The sequence below is a fragment of the Lolium rigidum genome, chromosome 5, assembly GCF_022539505.1.
Source record: "Lolium rigidum isolate FL_2022 chromosome 5, APGP_CSIRO_Lrig_0.1, whole genome shotgun sequence".
Lineage (NCBI taxonomy): Eukaryota > Viridiplantae > Streptophyta > Magnoliopsida > Poales > Poaceae > Lolium > Lolium rigidum.
In genome coordinates, this window is record NC_061512.1 from 162,972,308 (window position 1) to 162,987,423 (window position 15,116).

The 15,116-nt window shown below is 45.8% G+C and overlaps 3 protein-coding genes and 1 long non-coding RNA gene across 6 annotated transcripts; 3 read left to right on the plus strand and 1 right to left on the minus strand.

Moving 5' to 3' along the window:
• Window positions 1-789: 789 nt before the first annotated feature.
• Window positions 790-2,888, minus strand: LOC124656632 (amino acid transporter ANT1-like). Its single transcript, XM_047195342.1, has 3 exons — window positions 2,664-2,888; window positions 1,287-1,931; window positions 790-1,173 (listed from the first exon to the last, which is right to left on the minus strand). The coding sequence occupies exons 1-3, from the start codon at window positions 2,886-2,888 to the stop codon at window positions 790-792; spliced, it is 1,254 nt and encodes a 417-aa protein (XP_047051298.1).
• Window positions 2,889-3,581: 693 nt separating this feature from the next.
• LOC124654031 lies at window positions 3,582-6,370 on the plus strand. 2 transcript variants are annotated; one of them, XR_006988150.1, is made up of 3 exons: window positions 3,582-3,844; window positions 4,470-4,680; window positions 5,905-6,370. It is a non-coding gene; the product is annotated as an uncharacterized LOC124654031 (long non-coding RNA). The 2 variants fall into 2 exon arrangements; XR_006988151.1 differs by having other exon boundaries at window positions 5,926-6,370.
• Window positions 6,371-7,144: 774 nt separating this feature from the next.
• LOC124656635 (putative serpin-Z8) lies at window positions 7,145-8,467 on the plus strand. Its single transcript, XM_047195343.1, has one exon. It carries the CDS (start codon window positions 7,145-7,147, stop codon window positions 8,465-8,467), a length of 1,323 nt encoding a protein of 440 aa, XP_047051299.1.
• A 1,467-nt stretch (window positions 8,468-9,934) lies between these two features.
• Window positions 9,935-14,962, plus strand: LOC124652274 (serine/threonine-protein phosphatase PP-X isozyme 2). Of its 2 annotated transcripts, none has more exons than XM_047191292.1 (8): window positions 9,935-10,217; window positions 10,637-10,789; window positions 13,013-13,075; window positions 13,167-13,252; window positions 13,366-13,441; window positions 13,520-13,788; window positions 14,384-14,479; window positions 14,547-14,962. In XM_047191292.1, exons 1-8 carry the CDS (start codon window positions 10,071-10,073, stop codon window positions 14,695-14,697), a joined length of 1,041 nt encoding a protein of 346 aa, XP_047047248.1. In that variant the 5' UTR covers window positions 9,935-10,070; the 3' UTR covers window positions 14,698-14,962. The 2 variants fall into 2 exon arrangements, with proteins under 2 accessions (XP_047047248.1, XP_047047247.1); XM_047191291.1 differs by having other exon boundaries at window positions 9,942-10,217; window positions 14,384-14,462.
• Window positions 14,963-15,116: the final 154 nt, after the last annotated feature.

The following is a 15,116-nucleotide window of genomic DNA, read 5'->3' on the forward strand; positions in this document are numbered from 1 at the left end:
ATGCACATGCACGCACAAAACCAAACATATCATGCCAAAGGAGTTGGGTCTTACTCTTGAGCTAATTGTTGGTCCGTGTAAATTATGTCGATTACCCACTAGTCCCCTCTAACTAAAATCCATTGCAACTTGAGCTCAGGAAACTGGTTGCAAATATTATACAACTTCGCCTATAAATGATAAAAAAGGTAAATGCTATATATGGTTCAACAATTTGCCAGACATGGCAATTTAGCGCAATAAGCCTTGACAGGATTATCCTAATGCATGTGCTTCAAATGCACAAACATGGCGACCAAGTCAGTGGCAACTACTTGGCGCTACGGCTTGGCCTTCTCCTATATGGAGGAGTGTACCCCCGAGAAATGTAGGAAGTCCTGTCTAGAGGAAGTTGGCCCCAACATGTCTTATGAGTGCACTGTTGATCCCGAACCGCGATGCAGATGCACGTATTGTGAATTTGTGATGTATGATGCGTGCACTTGTGGCTTGTTTCATGAATCATGGTGAATTGGTGAATAACGATGGTACCATGCAATTCAATGGTGCATCAGTCCGTGATAAACACCATGGATTCAGATCGTTGTGCCTTCAAATGAAACCCTGATATGAATTTTCTTCATAAGTGTCGTCGCAACCTCTATTTTCCATTTCCTTTCTTTTTTATATGATGGCTATTTTCTTTTCTTTATTTGTGTTAGATTTTTAGTCATATGGTTTATAATTTGCACTTGACAAAATACACATCAACATAGTCCTTGGCACTTTGATCTCATTCAGTATAACAAGCTAGAGAGCAGCTAACGTTCCATAGCAAGCGAAAACCAGGCCAAAGAGAAGGAAACCATAGTCCAGCAGGCGTCGCCACAGGCTCATCGACGATCCTACAATGCTCAGATGGAAGGCAGTAGGCAGCACGAACGCGAGCAGAGCACACACCGTGCTCCCGATGAAGGAGATGAAGGACCCAAATGCAGGCACGTAGGAGGCCACCACAGCCAATACGGTCACCACAGCGACACGGCTCAAGTGCAAGGCTATCCAGTTTGCGCCACCGGCATTGTGGGAAAGCTTCGGAAGGCACCCACTTGATCTGATTCTCGCCTCAAAAATCTCATGAATCGGGTGCATCATCACCGGGAATGTAAATGCAAGTGCAGTGCATAGTCCAACCTGTGAATTAACAGATTCTTCAAAACTTGGATATAATATAAACTGAACACCCATTATGTGGGAAGTCATATGTAGGCGTCTCACACCAAATAAGTTATGAAAAGCGCACTAACCTTAACTGCAGAAGAAGACCAGTTATTGGGAAGATTAAGTGTAATGATGTCCTTGGTGGCATCACCGTAAGCCAAGTACCCACACACTCCAAAACATGAATACACAAACATGATGCAGGCAATTGCTTGAGAAAGCACCCAGCGGAACTTCTTCCGTTCCGCCATCGATGATTCCAGTGGCAGAGTCATGCTGAATCCTTCGAAGCAGAAGAGCGCAACCCCAAAGGAGAAAGGTACCGCCCAAAGTCCACTAAAAGCACTTCTATCTGCAAACGGATGATCGAAAAGCCGTACATCCTCTTTGATAACTATGGCCATCGCTAGGACATTGCATACATCGGCAAATATGCTGAATGGTGAAAGAGAGGACAGCGAGCGAACGAAGGAAAGAGCGATTTGCATAGGCAGGAGGATGGCGAAGATGAACCCGTCTGGCGACATAAACTGAGGAAGCATGGAATTGAGATTCTGGGCAATGAATATCAGGTAAGCAACAGAGCCACCGGCTTGCGACAGAAATATGAGGATTTCTGTCAAGCATCGGCCGATTGTCCCAAAGCACTTCTCACCCAGATCCCCGTATGTGTAGTGCACGTCACGTGGCTCTTCTGTTTCTTCCTCTTCTAGTTTATTTCTGCAATCCACCTTCAGATTGAAAATACAACAAGTTAGTGATGCTTTCAAACCAAAAGCTGAATCAGTTTGTAAGAGTAAAATATTCTTAGGCTTAGCCCAACCGAAAGCAGGGAACATGCTCAAGAGGCAATAGAAAAAAGATCGACACGATACTGTGACCGTTGAGCGAGATCGACAAAAGTTGACAGAGAGGAAGAGAGTCCAGCCAAATGATCTACAAGGAAAGTGGACCTTTTTTTGCATTCATAATAGTTCCTGAGATCTTGAAGTGATCACTGTTGACTAAACCTAGTGCACATTGCACAACCAACGATGCGGGGGTTTAGCTCGTTCTAGTGAGAGCTTTGTAATCTGAATAAATAGAAAAGGAGAAACAAGAAAAGCAGTCCGACATTATGCTGCGCAAAAACTCTTGTGTGTGCTCTCGCTCTCTCTCATCCTCCATGTAGAGCCTCCCGTCTAAAAAATCGTGAGGGTCTCGGCTGACAATCACAGTACGTAGAAGTTAAGCACGAATGACACGAACTTTTTCATGAACAGCTAATTCTGATCTGTATATACTGAATGGTGAAAAATGTCGAAAGGAAGCATATAATGAGTGGAAAAAACAGTAAAGGGAAATCACACAAGGCAAGACTAAAGCTCGAAGGATGCAGAGTAAACAGATAAGGAAGTTGGGCATGATGCACATATAAGGCAGCTGGGCATGATGCAGTATTGCGGTGCGCGGTGGGTACTGACGAGGAGGAGCATGCAGTAGAGCGTGGCGCATCCGGCGGCGGCGACGCCGAGGGATCCGGCGAGCCAGCCGGCCGTGCGGAAGGCGTAGGGGAGGCCGAGCACCCCCGTGCCGACGATGGACACCACCACGTTGCCCAGCGTCTGCGCCCACGTGGCGCCGCCGCGCCCGGATCCCTCGGCGGTCCCGTCCTCCCGCGCAAGCAGCGGCGCCGCCTCTGCCGCCATCGTCAGCAAAACAACTATCCTGGGTCGGCGCGTGGCGACGAGACCGGGGCAGGGAAAGGCAGAGCTAAAATTGGGTTTTTGGAGTTGTGTTGGCGCACGAGGGACTGAGGGAGGGAGGGACACGGCTCGCGCGGCTTATACTCCCTCCGTGCAGAAATGTAAGACGTTGTCCATTTCACGTTCAAATTTTTTTAGGCAGGGAAATTTACCGAGTTTCCAAAATTACCCCCCGTGTCAGTCGGGGTAACACTCCTCTCCCGGCCCCCTCCACTCGCTAGACAGGCGACGCTCTCTCTCTACTCCGCTCTCTGCTTCCCTCGCGTCGCCGTCAAGCTCCCAACATGTCGCCGTTGAGCTCCCAACGCCTCGCCGCTGCGATGTGCTTTAGCTACCTTCGCGTCGCCACCGTGCTCTGCTTTACCTACCTTCGCGTCACCGCGCTCGCCTCCACCTTACCCCGGCTCCCTGTGCTCCCCTCCACCAAAAGATTGGACGTTTTGGTCCAATCCGACGACGAATCGTCGGATCCAGCGTTGGAGATGTTGGGTCGGGTGGCCGCGAGTCCGGACGCGCCGGATCCGGTGACCGCGAGACCAGATGCAACGAGGGCGTGGTGGTCGGCGGTGGCGGAAGGGGGTGGTGGCGCTTGACGGCAAGAGGAGGGACGTCGGCCTTGCAGAAAGAAGAGAAGAGGGTGGAGGTCCGTGTGATGAACCAATGGGTGCGGAAGACCTACCTGGAGCTGTGGATCTCCAGCGTCCAACTCGACCCCATTTTCCCCTTTGCCTTCACCAAACTCGACGACATCGTCTCGCCGCACGCCACCGAGGACCATGTCCACGCCCAGGGAAAATTACTGGAGTAGGTGCCGCGGATGTTCTGTCGATGGTGGAGGCGGACCTGATGCAGAGCTCGTTGCGCGTCATCGCCAAGGCCAAGAAGCTCTGCGGGCGCAGGTAGATTTCTAACAAGCTTTTCTCGATGAATGTTTTCTGTACAGCTTTGCACGTGATTGGAACATCCTACTAGACTAGTAGGAATAGCTTTAATTTACATCAAGGGAGCCCATAAGCAGCGTAATTTCCTGACTGAACTCAGATAAGTCTGGCTCGGCTTGAGACTCTCTGTTTGCAGTTTGAGTTTGTGTTTGGACTTCGGAGCAAGGATAATTGTTGAACACATCCGAATCGAACCAAGACATGTGCACGCTTATCTGCTTTCTTTCTTCAGACCATACATCTCCTCTCTAGTTTATCCATCTGCTTCTGTGTTCCAAGAAATCAAGAAATGCAGCTTATTTCGATGTTTTTGGATGAATCTATTTCTATGTGGATAGGTTAATTTCTGAACATGGCATGTGTTAAATGGACTAGATTCATATGGTGTTAGTAAAGTTCAACAAATGAGTTAGGTCCCTGCACCCTAAGTATGCACTGCTCATCTGCCAACCCCTTTAGCCGTTATGCAAGTTCTAATGTATACCTTGGAGGCCCCTTGTTAACTTGCACCTGTTTATTGTGATTAGGCAGTGCATTATGTCGTCCGATAATATGTCTTGTTAACTTGCACATGTAAATTTAGAATAGCCGTCATCGGAGGCTGAGGTATCTGCGAGGTATACTCTGTTCTCCACGCGGAAGCGACCCAAAGGCAACATCGTCGGCGCAACGGCCTGGCCGGAGGCAGCGGTGGCCGGTGGTTATGGGGGCTTGGCGGCGACCTGGAGGTGAACGAGCTCGGCGGCGACCGTGATACCTCCAGCGTTCTTGCGTACCTAAGAGGATTCATACTGGTAATTCACCCTGTATCTGCTAAGTGCATAGATTTTCTTGGTACAAATGTTTTACTGTTTACCTCAAGCAGTTAATGTTTTGGGACAGGGTAAGTAAATTGACTTTGATTGATTTTAGTACTAGTACAAATTGTTTTACTGTCTACCTCAAGCAGTTAATATTTTGGGACTGTAAATTGACTTTGACAGTTACTAATAGTCTTGGGACAGTTAATACTTAGAAAGTGAAGAATTGCCACTTGCCAAAACGATTGCTTACCGCCTAATCCTGAACCACCTTTTGGAGCTAGCTTGGTCATCTTCCTTCTTCTCTTACTTAAAGCAGCAACGGTAGCCAGTACTAGCAGCTTGGAACTTGGAAGTATAAACAGTTTTCCCTGCACCCAATTCCTTGCATATAGTTAGTCTGTTTCTTTTTCTTTCTTTAATGGACATTCCTCACTAGTCAGGCTTTCTTTTCTGCATAAGAACACCCCACTCCTCAGAACATTTGTAACAATACTTAATTTTTACAAACACAATAACTTAATTTTTAAAACTGAGAGCTGTTTGAGCTTGCATATACTGAACTCTTAACACAGCAGGAGTGTGTAACAACACTTAATTCTTAACAAACTTTAAGTGTAGATGGTAGACATATTTTGGTAGACATTTGGGTCTGTTCCATCTATACAATACATGGTTGTTGTGATTTGCAAGTGCATGTTAAGTGTAGATGGTAGACAGATTTTGGCTACTTGCGTTATAGCAAGTGCATTGCAAATGTAGATGGTGTTTGACAGTAGTATCGATATCACAGTACTATTAGAGAAGAAACTGACAGAAGCTTGTGAACATATCTTAACACAGCACAACAAGCTGACAGTAGTATCAATATCACTTTTCATTTTTCTTGCATTATTTCACCTACGTCGCCAGCTCAGAAGCTATGTTCTTGTTTTCTTCCTGAATATCTAGAGTTTGTAGAAAAGAAAGCCTGACTCAAAATTATTCTATTTTATTTTGGGGAAGGGAAAATTAATCTGTTGAATTCTCCAGCACGTATTGTTTGCACAAAAATACTCCAGCACTTGTTTTGCTATAAGAACAAATGACATTAATTTTGCTAGGGCTGGGGCAAGTTCCAGTGCAATACTGAATCAATTAATCATAACACTGGTTTCGGGATATTAGTGCATTAGTTCTTGTTGTAGTGTTTCCAGTAGTGTAATGGACCTGATACAGGCATGTTGCCTTCCTCTTCAGGGATGATTCCTTCCTCTTCAAGGTGGAGAGAAGTTGAGGTCTGGAAGAACCATGGTGATCTGTTTTGCTGCCGAGCGAGGAAGAAAGTGTTGTGCTGGCGCGCGTGGACCTGGAGGTGCTGGCCGACGATCTGTTGGGTGGATGCTGGGTGCATGGACCTAGGAGGAGCGGCTGTCTTCCGGGAAGTGCAGCTGGTCGATCTGGAGCTGCCGGCGAGCTGGGTGGCGCAACCAGATGGTCGGTGCAGGAGGAAGCGCATGAGGAGGCAGTGCGTGCTTCGATCTCTGGTGACTCCTAGCCCTGGCGTTCCTGGTGAAGCCCTTGACGAGGGGCGATGAGCTACTGGCTAAGGGGACGGCGGCCGGCTTCCGGGACCGATCGGATCTGGGACTTGTTGAGCGGAGGAGAAGTAGCTGGAGGCCAGAGGTGGAGTCACTGGGCGGAGGCGCAGTTGCTGCCGGAGGTGGAGCACCTGATGGTCGCTAGGGCGGAGGAGAAGCGGCTCCTAGGCGAGGGATCGTCGTCGACATGCGGGTGGGAGGAGCACCTGGGCGAGGAAGAGATCGCGCGGATCGTGATCTGATTGTAATTTGGAATCAAGGGTAGGAACGTCTTTTTAGCGATTTTCACCTGGTCGGAAATTTTCCCCCGGCGTCTTATATTTCTGCACGGAGGGAGTATATATCATCTGATCTGAATTTGACTTGGGGCGAGAGGGATAGAAAAAGAACATCATTCGCAAAAAGAAGAAGGATAGAAAAAGAACGCGAGGAAAGCAGGCATGATTGTTTCTAGTTTGGTCAGAGGTTGAGAGGGATATAGAAAGAGCACGAGGGAGGCATATATGGATTTTTTTTTTAAAAAATCTGGACTTGATTAGGAGGAATATAGCCATATACGGATAGATTTGTTTTCAAAAGATAATAGGATGGAGGTAGATTATATTTTTTTTAAACAGAACGCCTCATGGCCCAGCTTTATACATATCAAGCCTCACATGGTAGCAATGGAGGTAGATTATAGTATCAAATAGACAAACACGCACGAGTTTGCAGCATTTGAAACACCCAAACAACACCGACAAATTCATGGAAACATCTCTCGCAAAAGTTTCATCGGTAGCCAGGAAGCGATCGCGGACCAAACAGACATTCTTGTTCCCTGATTCCGATCCGTAACTACAGTCGTCGATCTAGAACCCGGCGATCCATACGATACGATGGACTTCCGAGCAGCCGAGGCGACGAGGTACCAGCGGCAGTCTTCCGTCGGCCGCGCCGGCGCTGAGGGCCTGACGGCGCTCTCCGCCGGCCTCGCGCGTCTCCTCGCCGACAAGTACCCGAACACCAACCTGGTCTTCTCGCCGCTCTCCATCTACACGGCTCTGGCGCTCGTGGCGGCCGGCGCCCGCGGTGCCACCCTGGACGAGATCCTCCGCTTCCTTGGCGTGCAGTCCCGCGGCGAGCTCGACAAGTTCGTCGCCGCGGCGGTAGACACCCTGCACGACCGGTCCGGGTCTGGCGGCCCGCGTGTCACGTTCGCCTGCGGTGTTTGGACCGACCTGTCGTGCCCGCTCAAGCCCGAGTTCCGCGAGGCCATGGTCGATGGTGCATACATGGCCGATGCATCCATAGTTGATTTCCGTGGCGACCCCAATGGAGCATGCGAGATGATCAACACGTGGGCGGCGCACGTCACCAAGGGCCTAATCGAGAGTATCCTCAACCCGGACTCGGTGACCCGAGACACCCGTATCGTGCTCGGCAACGCCGTGTACTTCAAGGGCAAGTGGGATCAGCCCTTCCACAAGAGGGACACGAAGAACGCGCCCTTCCACCGGCTCGGCAACGTCGACCCGGTCAATGTGCCCTTCATGCGAAGCTGGAAGAAGCAGTTTATCGCTGTGCACGACGGTTTTAAGGTGCTCAAACTGCAGTACAAGAAGGTGGATGCGCGTGCCGATCCTAGGGAGCCTGCCCCATTTTTGCCCGGTCGTGTTCCACTTGTTAATCCTTATGCTACTGCGTCTCCCCGACATGACTCCAACAATAGTCTGAACTTCACCTCCAACACACGGTTCTCCATGTGCATCTTCCTTCCGGACGCCAACGATGGCTTACCAAGTGTTATGGAGGTGTTCGCTTCACGTTCAGGCTTCGTGCACGAGCATCTGCCTCATCGAAAGGTTGATGTTTGCGATTTCCGCATACCCATGTTCAAGTTGTCCTTCCACCACAATGTTGTCGACATCCTCAGAAATCTAGGCCTTCAACTTCCATTCAGCTCGGCAGCTAACCTGTCAAACATGACGGAGGAGCGCCAACTGCTCGTGAATGAAGTCATCCACAAGGCGGTTATCGAGGTGAACGAGGAAGGCACCGAGGCTGCCGCCGTCAGCATTCTTTGTATGCAGGTTATGGCCTGCGAGAGGACTCCCCCGGTTGACTTCGTCGCTGACCATCCTTTCGCCTACTTCATTGTGGAGGAGGAGACAGGCGTCATTGTCTTCGCCGGGCACGTCTTCGACCCCTCGAGGGAGTAGCTAGCAGCCTAGCATACCATAGAATGTTCAAATTTCATGAACAATCAGTTTGAGTATTTCCAAAATATACATAGAATCTATGGGATGAGTAAGTTATGCTTACATTGAGCTACTTATGTGCCAAAAACACGTTTTCCTTGAATCACTTATGAAAATATTTTTACGAGGCCACACAATCTGGTTGGATATTATGTTATGTCGTAAGAAGATGTATATATGTCTATTGTGTGGATTTGGAGGCGTCATTTTATTGATATATGAAATCATATTATACCCTCTATAGACTTTAATGAGTTTCTAGTGCACCTAAGATTGATTTGGGCATAGTAGGCGTCCGTTCGTTAGGTTTGTTAATTGACACATAATCTCCTTCTGTGGTCTCGTGGTCGTTTCACTCGTTTGATCAGTTTTGACTTTTCCTTCTGACTACTAAAAAATGCTTAGCAGTAGCGCATCTAATTTAGTTAGCAGTGGTGCACCATGTTGCGCCACTACTATCATGCCATTGTTAAGTGTTAGTAGTGGCGCACCATGTGGTGCGTCACTGTTAACCGAAGTAAGGTGCACTACTGCTATTTCGTCGAGATGCGCCACTTCTAGAAAAAAGGTTCGTCACTAGTAAAAATTTGAAATTTGGATCTAGATCTGGATCTGATATGATTTTTTATTTATTTTTGTTTACGATTTTTTCGAATTTTGTTCTAGTATGTATCTTGGCACGTTCTCTTTGACGGGAAGCTCCACATGTAGCCGAAGAGGGAAGGGTCGGCATCTGAAGCGAAGGGAAGGAATAGAGGAGGGAGGAGGAGAGGATGAGGAGGAGTGAAGGAGAAAGAGAAGGAGAATGAGGAGAGGAGGAGTGGAGGAGACCGGAGTTGGAGAAGGAGTTGGAGGAGGAAGGAGTGGAAGAGGAGGCGAAGTGGGGGAGGATGCCGGAGTTGGAGGAGGAGGGAGTGTAGGAGTATTAGAGGAGGAGGAGGAGATGATGGAGGAGAGGAGGAGGAGAGAAAGAAGAGAGGATGGAGAAAATGTGTGGAGGAGGAAGGTGAGAGATGGGTGGGGATAAGGGAAGGGGTGCCAACCATTTTGAATTTTGGAGGCGAGAAGATTAGCAGTGCCGTACCACACCACAAAACTTGGTGCACCACTGGTAAAAAAAGTTAAATTTATTTTTGCCTGAAAACTAAAAGCTAAAAAAACTCGTATTTCCTTTTTTATTTTGGAGAATCCAAAAATTCGCTAAATACCCATAAGCTATCGAAATTGGATGTAAAATTTTACGTAGATACATATTCATATAAAAACGTTTTCATGGAAGATTGCACTCAACTAAAAAAGACGTTCCCGAACGCTACAAAAAATTTCATCGGAGGTCGTAGCCGGTAACGGGAATCGAAAGTAAGGTAACCATACCGGCCCCCAAACGCTCGCCCCCACATGTCACCACCAGTCACACTACGGCCCGCACCGCACGCGCCTCCTCCCCCCTCACCCTCCTAACCCTAGCCTAGAATCTTCCAGAAGCGGCGGGAATCGGGGGAGGGCGAGGCGCGCGCCGCGCTTCCAGAAGCTTCTCGAAGCTCGAGGGAGGGAGGGGGGCGCCATGGGGACCTCGGATCTGGACCGGCAGATCGAGCAGCTCAAGCGGTGCGAGCCGCTGGCGGAGGCGGAGGTGAAGGCGCTCTGCCTCAAGGCCATGGAGATCCTCGTCGAGGAGAGCAACGTCCAGCGCGTCGACGCCCCCGTCACGGTACGCGCCCCACCTCCTCCGTATCCCTCTCCTTCCCCTTCTCGATTGGGAGGCGCTTAGTGGGCGCGTTTCGATGGGAGGAAATGTTGCGCTCTCGATGCGAGTCGCGCCTCTAGGGTTCGATTCCGGGTGCTTAGGAAATGCACTGGTGTGTGCGAAGGCTTCGGATTCCGTTCGTTTGGGCGGCCACATTTTACTGCGCTCTGATTGAGACTACCTAGTGCTTGGATTAGGGCTCTAGGGTTTCTTTGGTGAGGTGATGCGAGATGTCCTGTACCACAATCGTCTGGACATGCGTTTGGGGCAAACGTTTCTCATTCGTGTTGGGTGTTTCAACTAAAACGATGTAGTTATGTGTATGTTTACTGTGTCTGCTTTTGTTTGATTTCAGAAAATAATATTTGCTCTTTTGCACTCAGATATGTGGAGACATTCATGGACAGTTCTACGACATGAAAGAACTTTTCAAAGTTGGAGGTGACTGCCCAAAGACAAATTACTTGTTCCTTGGGGATTTTGTTGACAGAGGATTTTATTCCGTTGAAACATTTTTGCTTCTTTTGGCATTAAAGGTAAATGCTGTTGATAACATTAAGATGTTTGTTCCATGTATTTACCAATGTGTATCTTGTAGCGCTTGTTGATCTGTTTGTTTATAAAACGGTAACCACCATTAGTTCGGTCAAACGACCTAGTAGTAACTCTTGAGTATATACTGCCTAATTGGACAACTTTACGGGTACTGGGAAGGCACCTGCTCCTCGTTTACAGACTTGTATATGGTCTAAATCTAATAGACCCTTTTTTACAACAATGTTGAAAGGCTGTCGCCCAGCTCGCTGATGTGATGTGTACATGCGAGCTAATTTTATGAAGCCTTTATGGCAATAGACTGCGTAACGAGAACTAATTCACATGAATGGAGTCTAATTACCTTTTTTATCGGAGTGGTCACACACTCATTTTTGCAATGAGTCATAGCTAGAATTGGGAAAATATCTCAGTAACTTATTTTGCATCTTTTAAGCTCATAGTTAGACTATTGTGAACATAGGCCAGTGAGCTCAACCAGCACACACGCGCTGGGACAAGTCAAGAACAATATTACCCACTGGCCAGTAAAATGTTCATGATGAACCTTGCATCCAGGCTGTAGTCCAGGGAGAGGAATATGGTGATTGCTAAGTCAGCAAGGACTTAAGTGAATTGGTTCAAAGATTGAAATGAGGAGAATCATGAAGTTTATTTAAGATAGTTGGGAAGTATTAGGGCTGGAGTCCAGAAAGGAGGCAATCATGTTCACCAAAAAAGGGTGCATTCTGTCTATGACTCCTCTCCTTCTCTGGCAAATAGGAATGATGATTTAGTCTTCTCTTCTAAAAGTTCTTGCCGTCCTATTCCTCTCCTCTGGGAAACCTTCAATCCTTGCGTCTGGCCATCCTCTAGGTTCACATCAGAGCTGTTAGTGCAGCCAGTCATTATAGTGATGAAATTGATTAGATGGACTAGAATTATAGCAAGTCTTGTAGAAGAGTTGCTTCTTGCCACACCTCGTGATACTGTTTACCTGATTGTCATCAAAAGGTATAATGTGGAAAGTGTGGCAAGAAATAAGGTTCTGTATGTCGACATAAGTATAGCCTGGTGTGGTATGCTACATCTGTCAAGTCAGCACTATGTGACCCTGTAAATTGTTAGACATATTCGATTATTTAATTTCGATGTCTAGCTTACTCTGGAGAGTAAAATTCGATGTCTATCTTACTTCAGAGATCAACTGTTGCTTGGCTGCCATAACTTGCTTTCAGAACTGAGGGTGCTACATAGGATATTCTATTATTTAATTTTGATGTCTAACTTACTCCAGAGAGTAAAATTTGATGTCTAGCGTACTTCAGATAGTAACTGTTATTAAGTTCAGCTGTAAAAAAGGCTACCTAGATTCAGGATAACTCTACACCTTACTGACCGGCTGAAATGGTTATCTTATTGGCATGCAAGACATGAGCTTAAATGATAAAAGACTTGGTAAGAAAACAACCGACCAATTACAACAATCAGTATACAATTGCTACATTTGTATGCCATGAGGTATTAATTACATCCCCATATCAGGCTACTGGCCAAGAATTCAAGAGGATAATTAGAAAAGGAAAATATTTGATGGACAACTACATATAGCTACTAGAATGAGGTTATATACAACATTTTTGTTGGCTTTGATCCTTTGTACTCATCACCATCAGCCAGGCTAGAGCGATGTATTACACTAAAAGAACTCGACACAGATTCAGATGGTATGAAAATGCAGTATGTGAATAACAGAAATTTTTATCTTTTTAAGTACATCTAGAGTACAAGACAGCTAAGCTTACAAGGGTTGCAAAATGATCTTACGACAAATTAGACTGGGCTGATTATACACTTAAAACTGAATAAAGGTATATACAAATTGAATTTGGTGGAATTACCTTCACTACTTCAGGGTTCAGCTCTTGTTCTCCTTTTAGCAAGGGGGGCCCTTATACTACTACTAATTCTAATAGTAACTGACTTTGACATTTCTCCGGTGAGGTTGCACCTGAACAGTGAAATGGTTATCTTATGGATGTTTGAACTTGTAATATACGAGAAATCTGCATGCTTGATAAACCTACTATTTAGTGGAATGCTCATTCATGATATTCTCTGCCGTTTATCTTGGTTTCTCCTTCTACTTCGAGTTTTTCTCTTTCAAGTTATATTCTATGCCATTCAATTTTCTGCCCTAATTGTTAGGATTAAAATGTCTTCAGGTTAGGTATCCAGATCGTATAACTTTAATACGAGGAAATCATGAGAGCAGGCAGATCACACAAGTGAGGGACCTTTTCAAGCTAGATATCCTTTAGCGACGTTACCAACTTACCATAATTGTTGTTTATTCATTGGATTCATGCATTGCTGCAGGTTTATGGCTTCTATGATGAGTGTCTTCGTAAATATGGATCGGTGAATGTCTGGAGATATTGCACAGAAATATTCGACTATTTAAGGTAATATTCTTATATCGCTTTGCATGCAGTATTGCTTTGAGGCTGTCATTGTGCTTCTTTGAATTAAATTAAAATATACAAGAATGGATGACACCACCATTTGTTATTTTCAGTTTGTCTGCTCTTATTGAGAACAAAATCTTCAGTGTCCATGGAGGTCTTTCCCCTGCTATCACGACACTGGATCAGGCAAATAATTCTCCAGTGTTATTTTTTGTACTTCGTGAATTCTACTTCTTTGTTTTGATTATAATGTACCCCCAACAGATAAGAGTAATAGATCGCAAGCAAGAAGTACCTCATGATGGTGCCATGTGTGACCTCCTTTGGTCTGATCCAGAGGACGCTGTAGATGGTTGGGGATTAAGTCCTCGAGGTGCAGGATTCCTCTTTGGTGGGAATGTTGTTAGTTCATTTAACCACTCAAACAACATAGATTACATTTGCCGTGCTCATCAACTAGTCATGGAAGGATTCAAGTGGATGTTCAATAACAAGATTGTTACCGTATGGTCTGCTCCTAATTATTGCTACAGGTATTGAAAATTCAGCTTGTGTAGTAGTTACGTTGAAGTATAATGATGAATTCTGTAGATTTTAGCTGTTGACAGTATTGAGGATGGGGTGTTTCTACACTATAAGGGTATGTACCCAAAGGGGCTAGAATAATATTGGCTGTGGGAACTGAGGAAATGGAACTGGGTGTCGGGCCTATAAAAGTCATAAAAGATCAATCACACAACATGTTCCACATTTTTCTACTACTAGTTCAAACCTTTTAATTCTGTTGTCGCAATGCTGCTTTGTATGTAAGTATGCTCGCTCTGTACCTTATATTTTTAGTACAGGTGATGAAACTTAGATGTTTAAAAGTTCATTGTGATGCTTTTGAGAATTGGTACTACATGCAGAGGTTTACTAATTGTACTGTAATTCTTCTAGTAGCACTAGTGATTTATCTATATAAAATATTGTGATGATTTTGATTTTTAAAGTTATGTAGGAGAAATATGTTAACAAGTCTGTATTTATTTCTAGTACCTTTTTGTTAGCATGCTGTAAGCTCTGATTGCTTATGCTTTATTTGTTACTTCACAAAATACTAAATTCTTTATATTGTCTGACTTGCAGGTGTGGCAATGTTGCTGCAATCCTGGAGCTTGATGAGAACCTGAATAAGCAGTTTCGTGTATTTGAAGCCGCTCCACATGTTTGTGCTCATGACATATACCATTACCTTTGTAATATTTTAGATCTTACTCCTGGCATCTAATTTGTCCATCTGTGCCTGTAGGAATCAAGAGGTGTTCCTGCGAAGCGGCCTGCGCCAGATTACTTCCTTTGAGGCTGCACACGTGGCATGTGACACGCTGCCTTTCCATGCGCACCCGAGCACTGGCAGATGGGTACTGCAGCAGACAAGCTCGTGCTTTCCAAGAGAGTAGCCAGGAGGTGCTTTCGGGATGTATAAATTGATTGTTCTGTCCCCATCCAGGTCTATTGTTTGTAACAAAGTCAGATGTCGGTATCCACTTCTTCCCAAAATAGCTCCCATTCGAGCTCTTGAGAAATGCCTCTGAAGGGAGTGGCGTAGATGAAAGCCACTCTGGGCACATGATGTAAAATTTTGATGCCTGTCCCTTCCTCCCATGGAAGTCCATTTGCTAGAATGTAGAATGGTATGCTAATGTGTGCCTTGAGTTGTCTTCCTGTTGTTGCATTTGCAGTTGTAGGAAATTTCATAGAATTGGTGCTTGCGTGAAACTATTCCAAGAGCATCATGTGGTATCACTTATTTCTGGACTGAAGTAGTTGTTAATTATAGCAGAAGTTGAAAAGTGAGTTCTGGTATTTTCATCCCTTT

Excerpts from the sequence above, each read along its gene's own strand:
- LOC124656632 (XM_047195342.1), bottom strand. The coding sequence starts at position 2,888 with ATGGCGGCAGAGGCGGCGCCGCTGCTTGCGCGGGAGGACGGGACCGCC. Across the intron at positions 1,932-2,663 it reads TCTACTGCATGCTCCTCCTC|GTGGATTGCAGAAATAAACT; the intron begins GTCAGTACCCAC and ends TTCAATCTGAAG. Across the intron at positions 1,174-1,286 it reads GGTCTTCTTCTGCAGTTAAG|GTTGGACTATGCACTGCACT; the intron begins GTTAGTGCGCTT and ends GTTAATTCACAG.
- LOC124656635 (XM_047195343.1), top strand. The coding sequence starts at position 7,145 with ATGGACTTCCGAGCAGCCGAGGCGACGAGGTACCAGCGGCAGTCTTCC.
- LOC124652274 (XM_047191292.1), top strand. The coding sequence starts at position 10,071 with ATGGGGACCTCGGATCTGGACCGGCAGATCGAGCAGCTCAAGCGGTGC. Across the intron at positions 13,789-14,383 it reads GCTCCTAATTATTGCTACAG|GTGTGGCAATGTTGCTGCAA; the intron begins GTATTGAAAATT and ends TCTGACTTGCAG. Across the intron at positions 14,480-14,546 it reads CATGTTTGTGCTCATGACAT|GAATCAAGAGGTGTTCCTGC; the intron begins ATACCATTACCT and ends CTGTGCCTGTAG.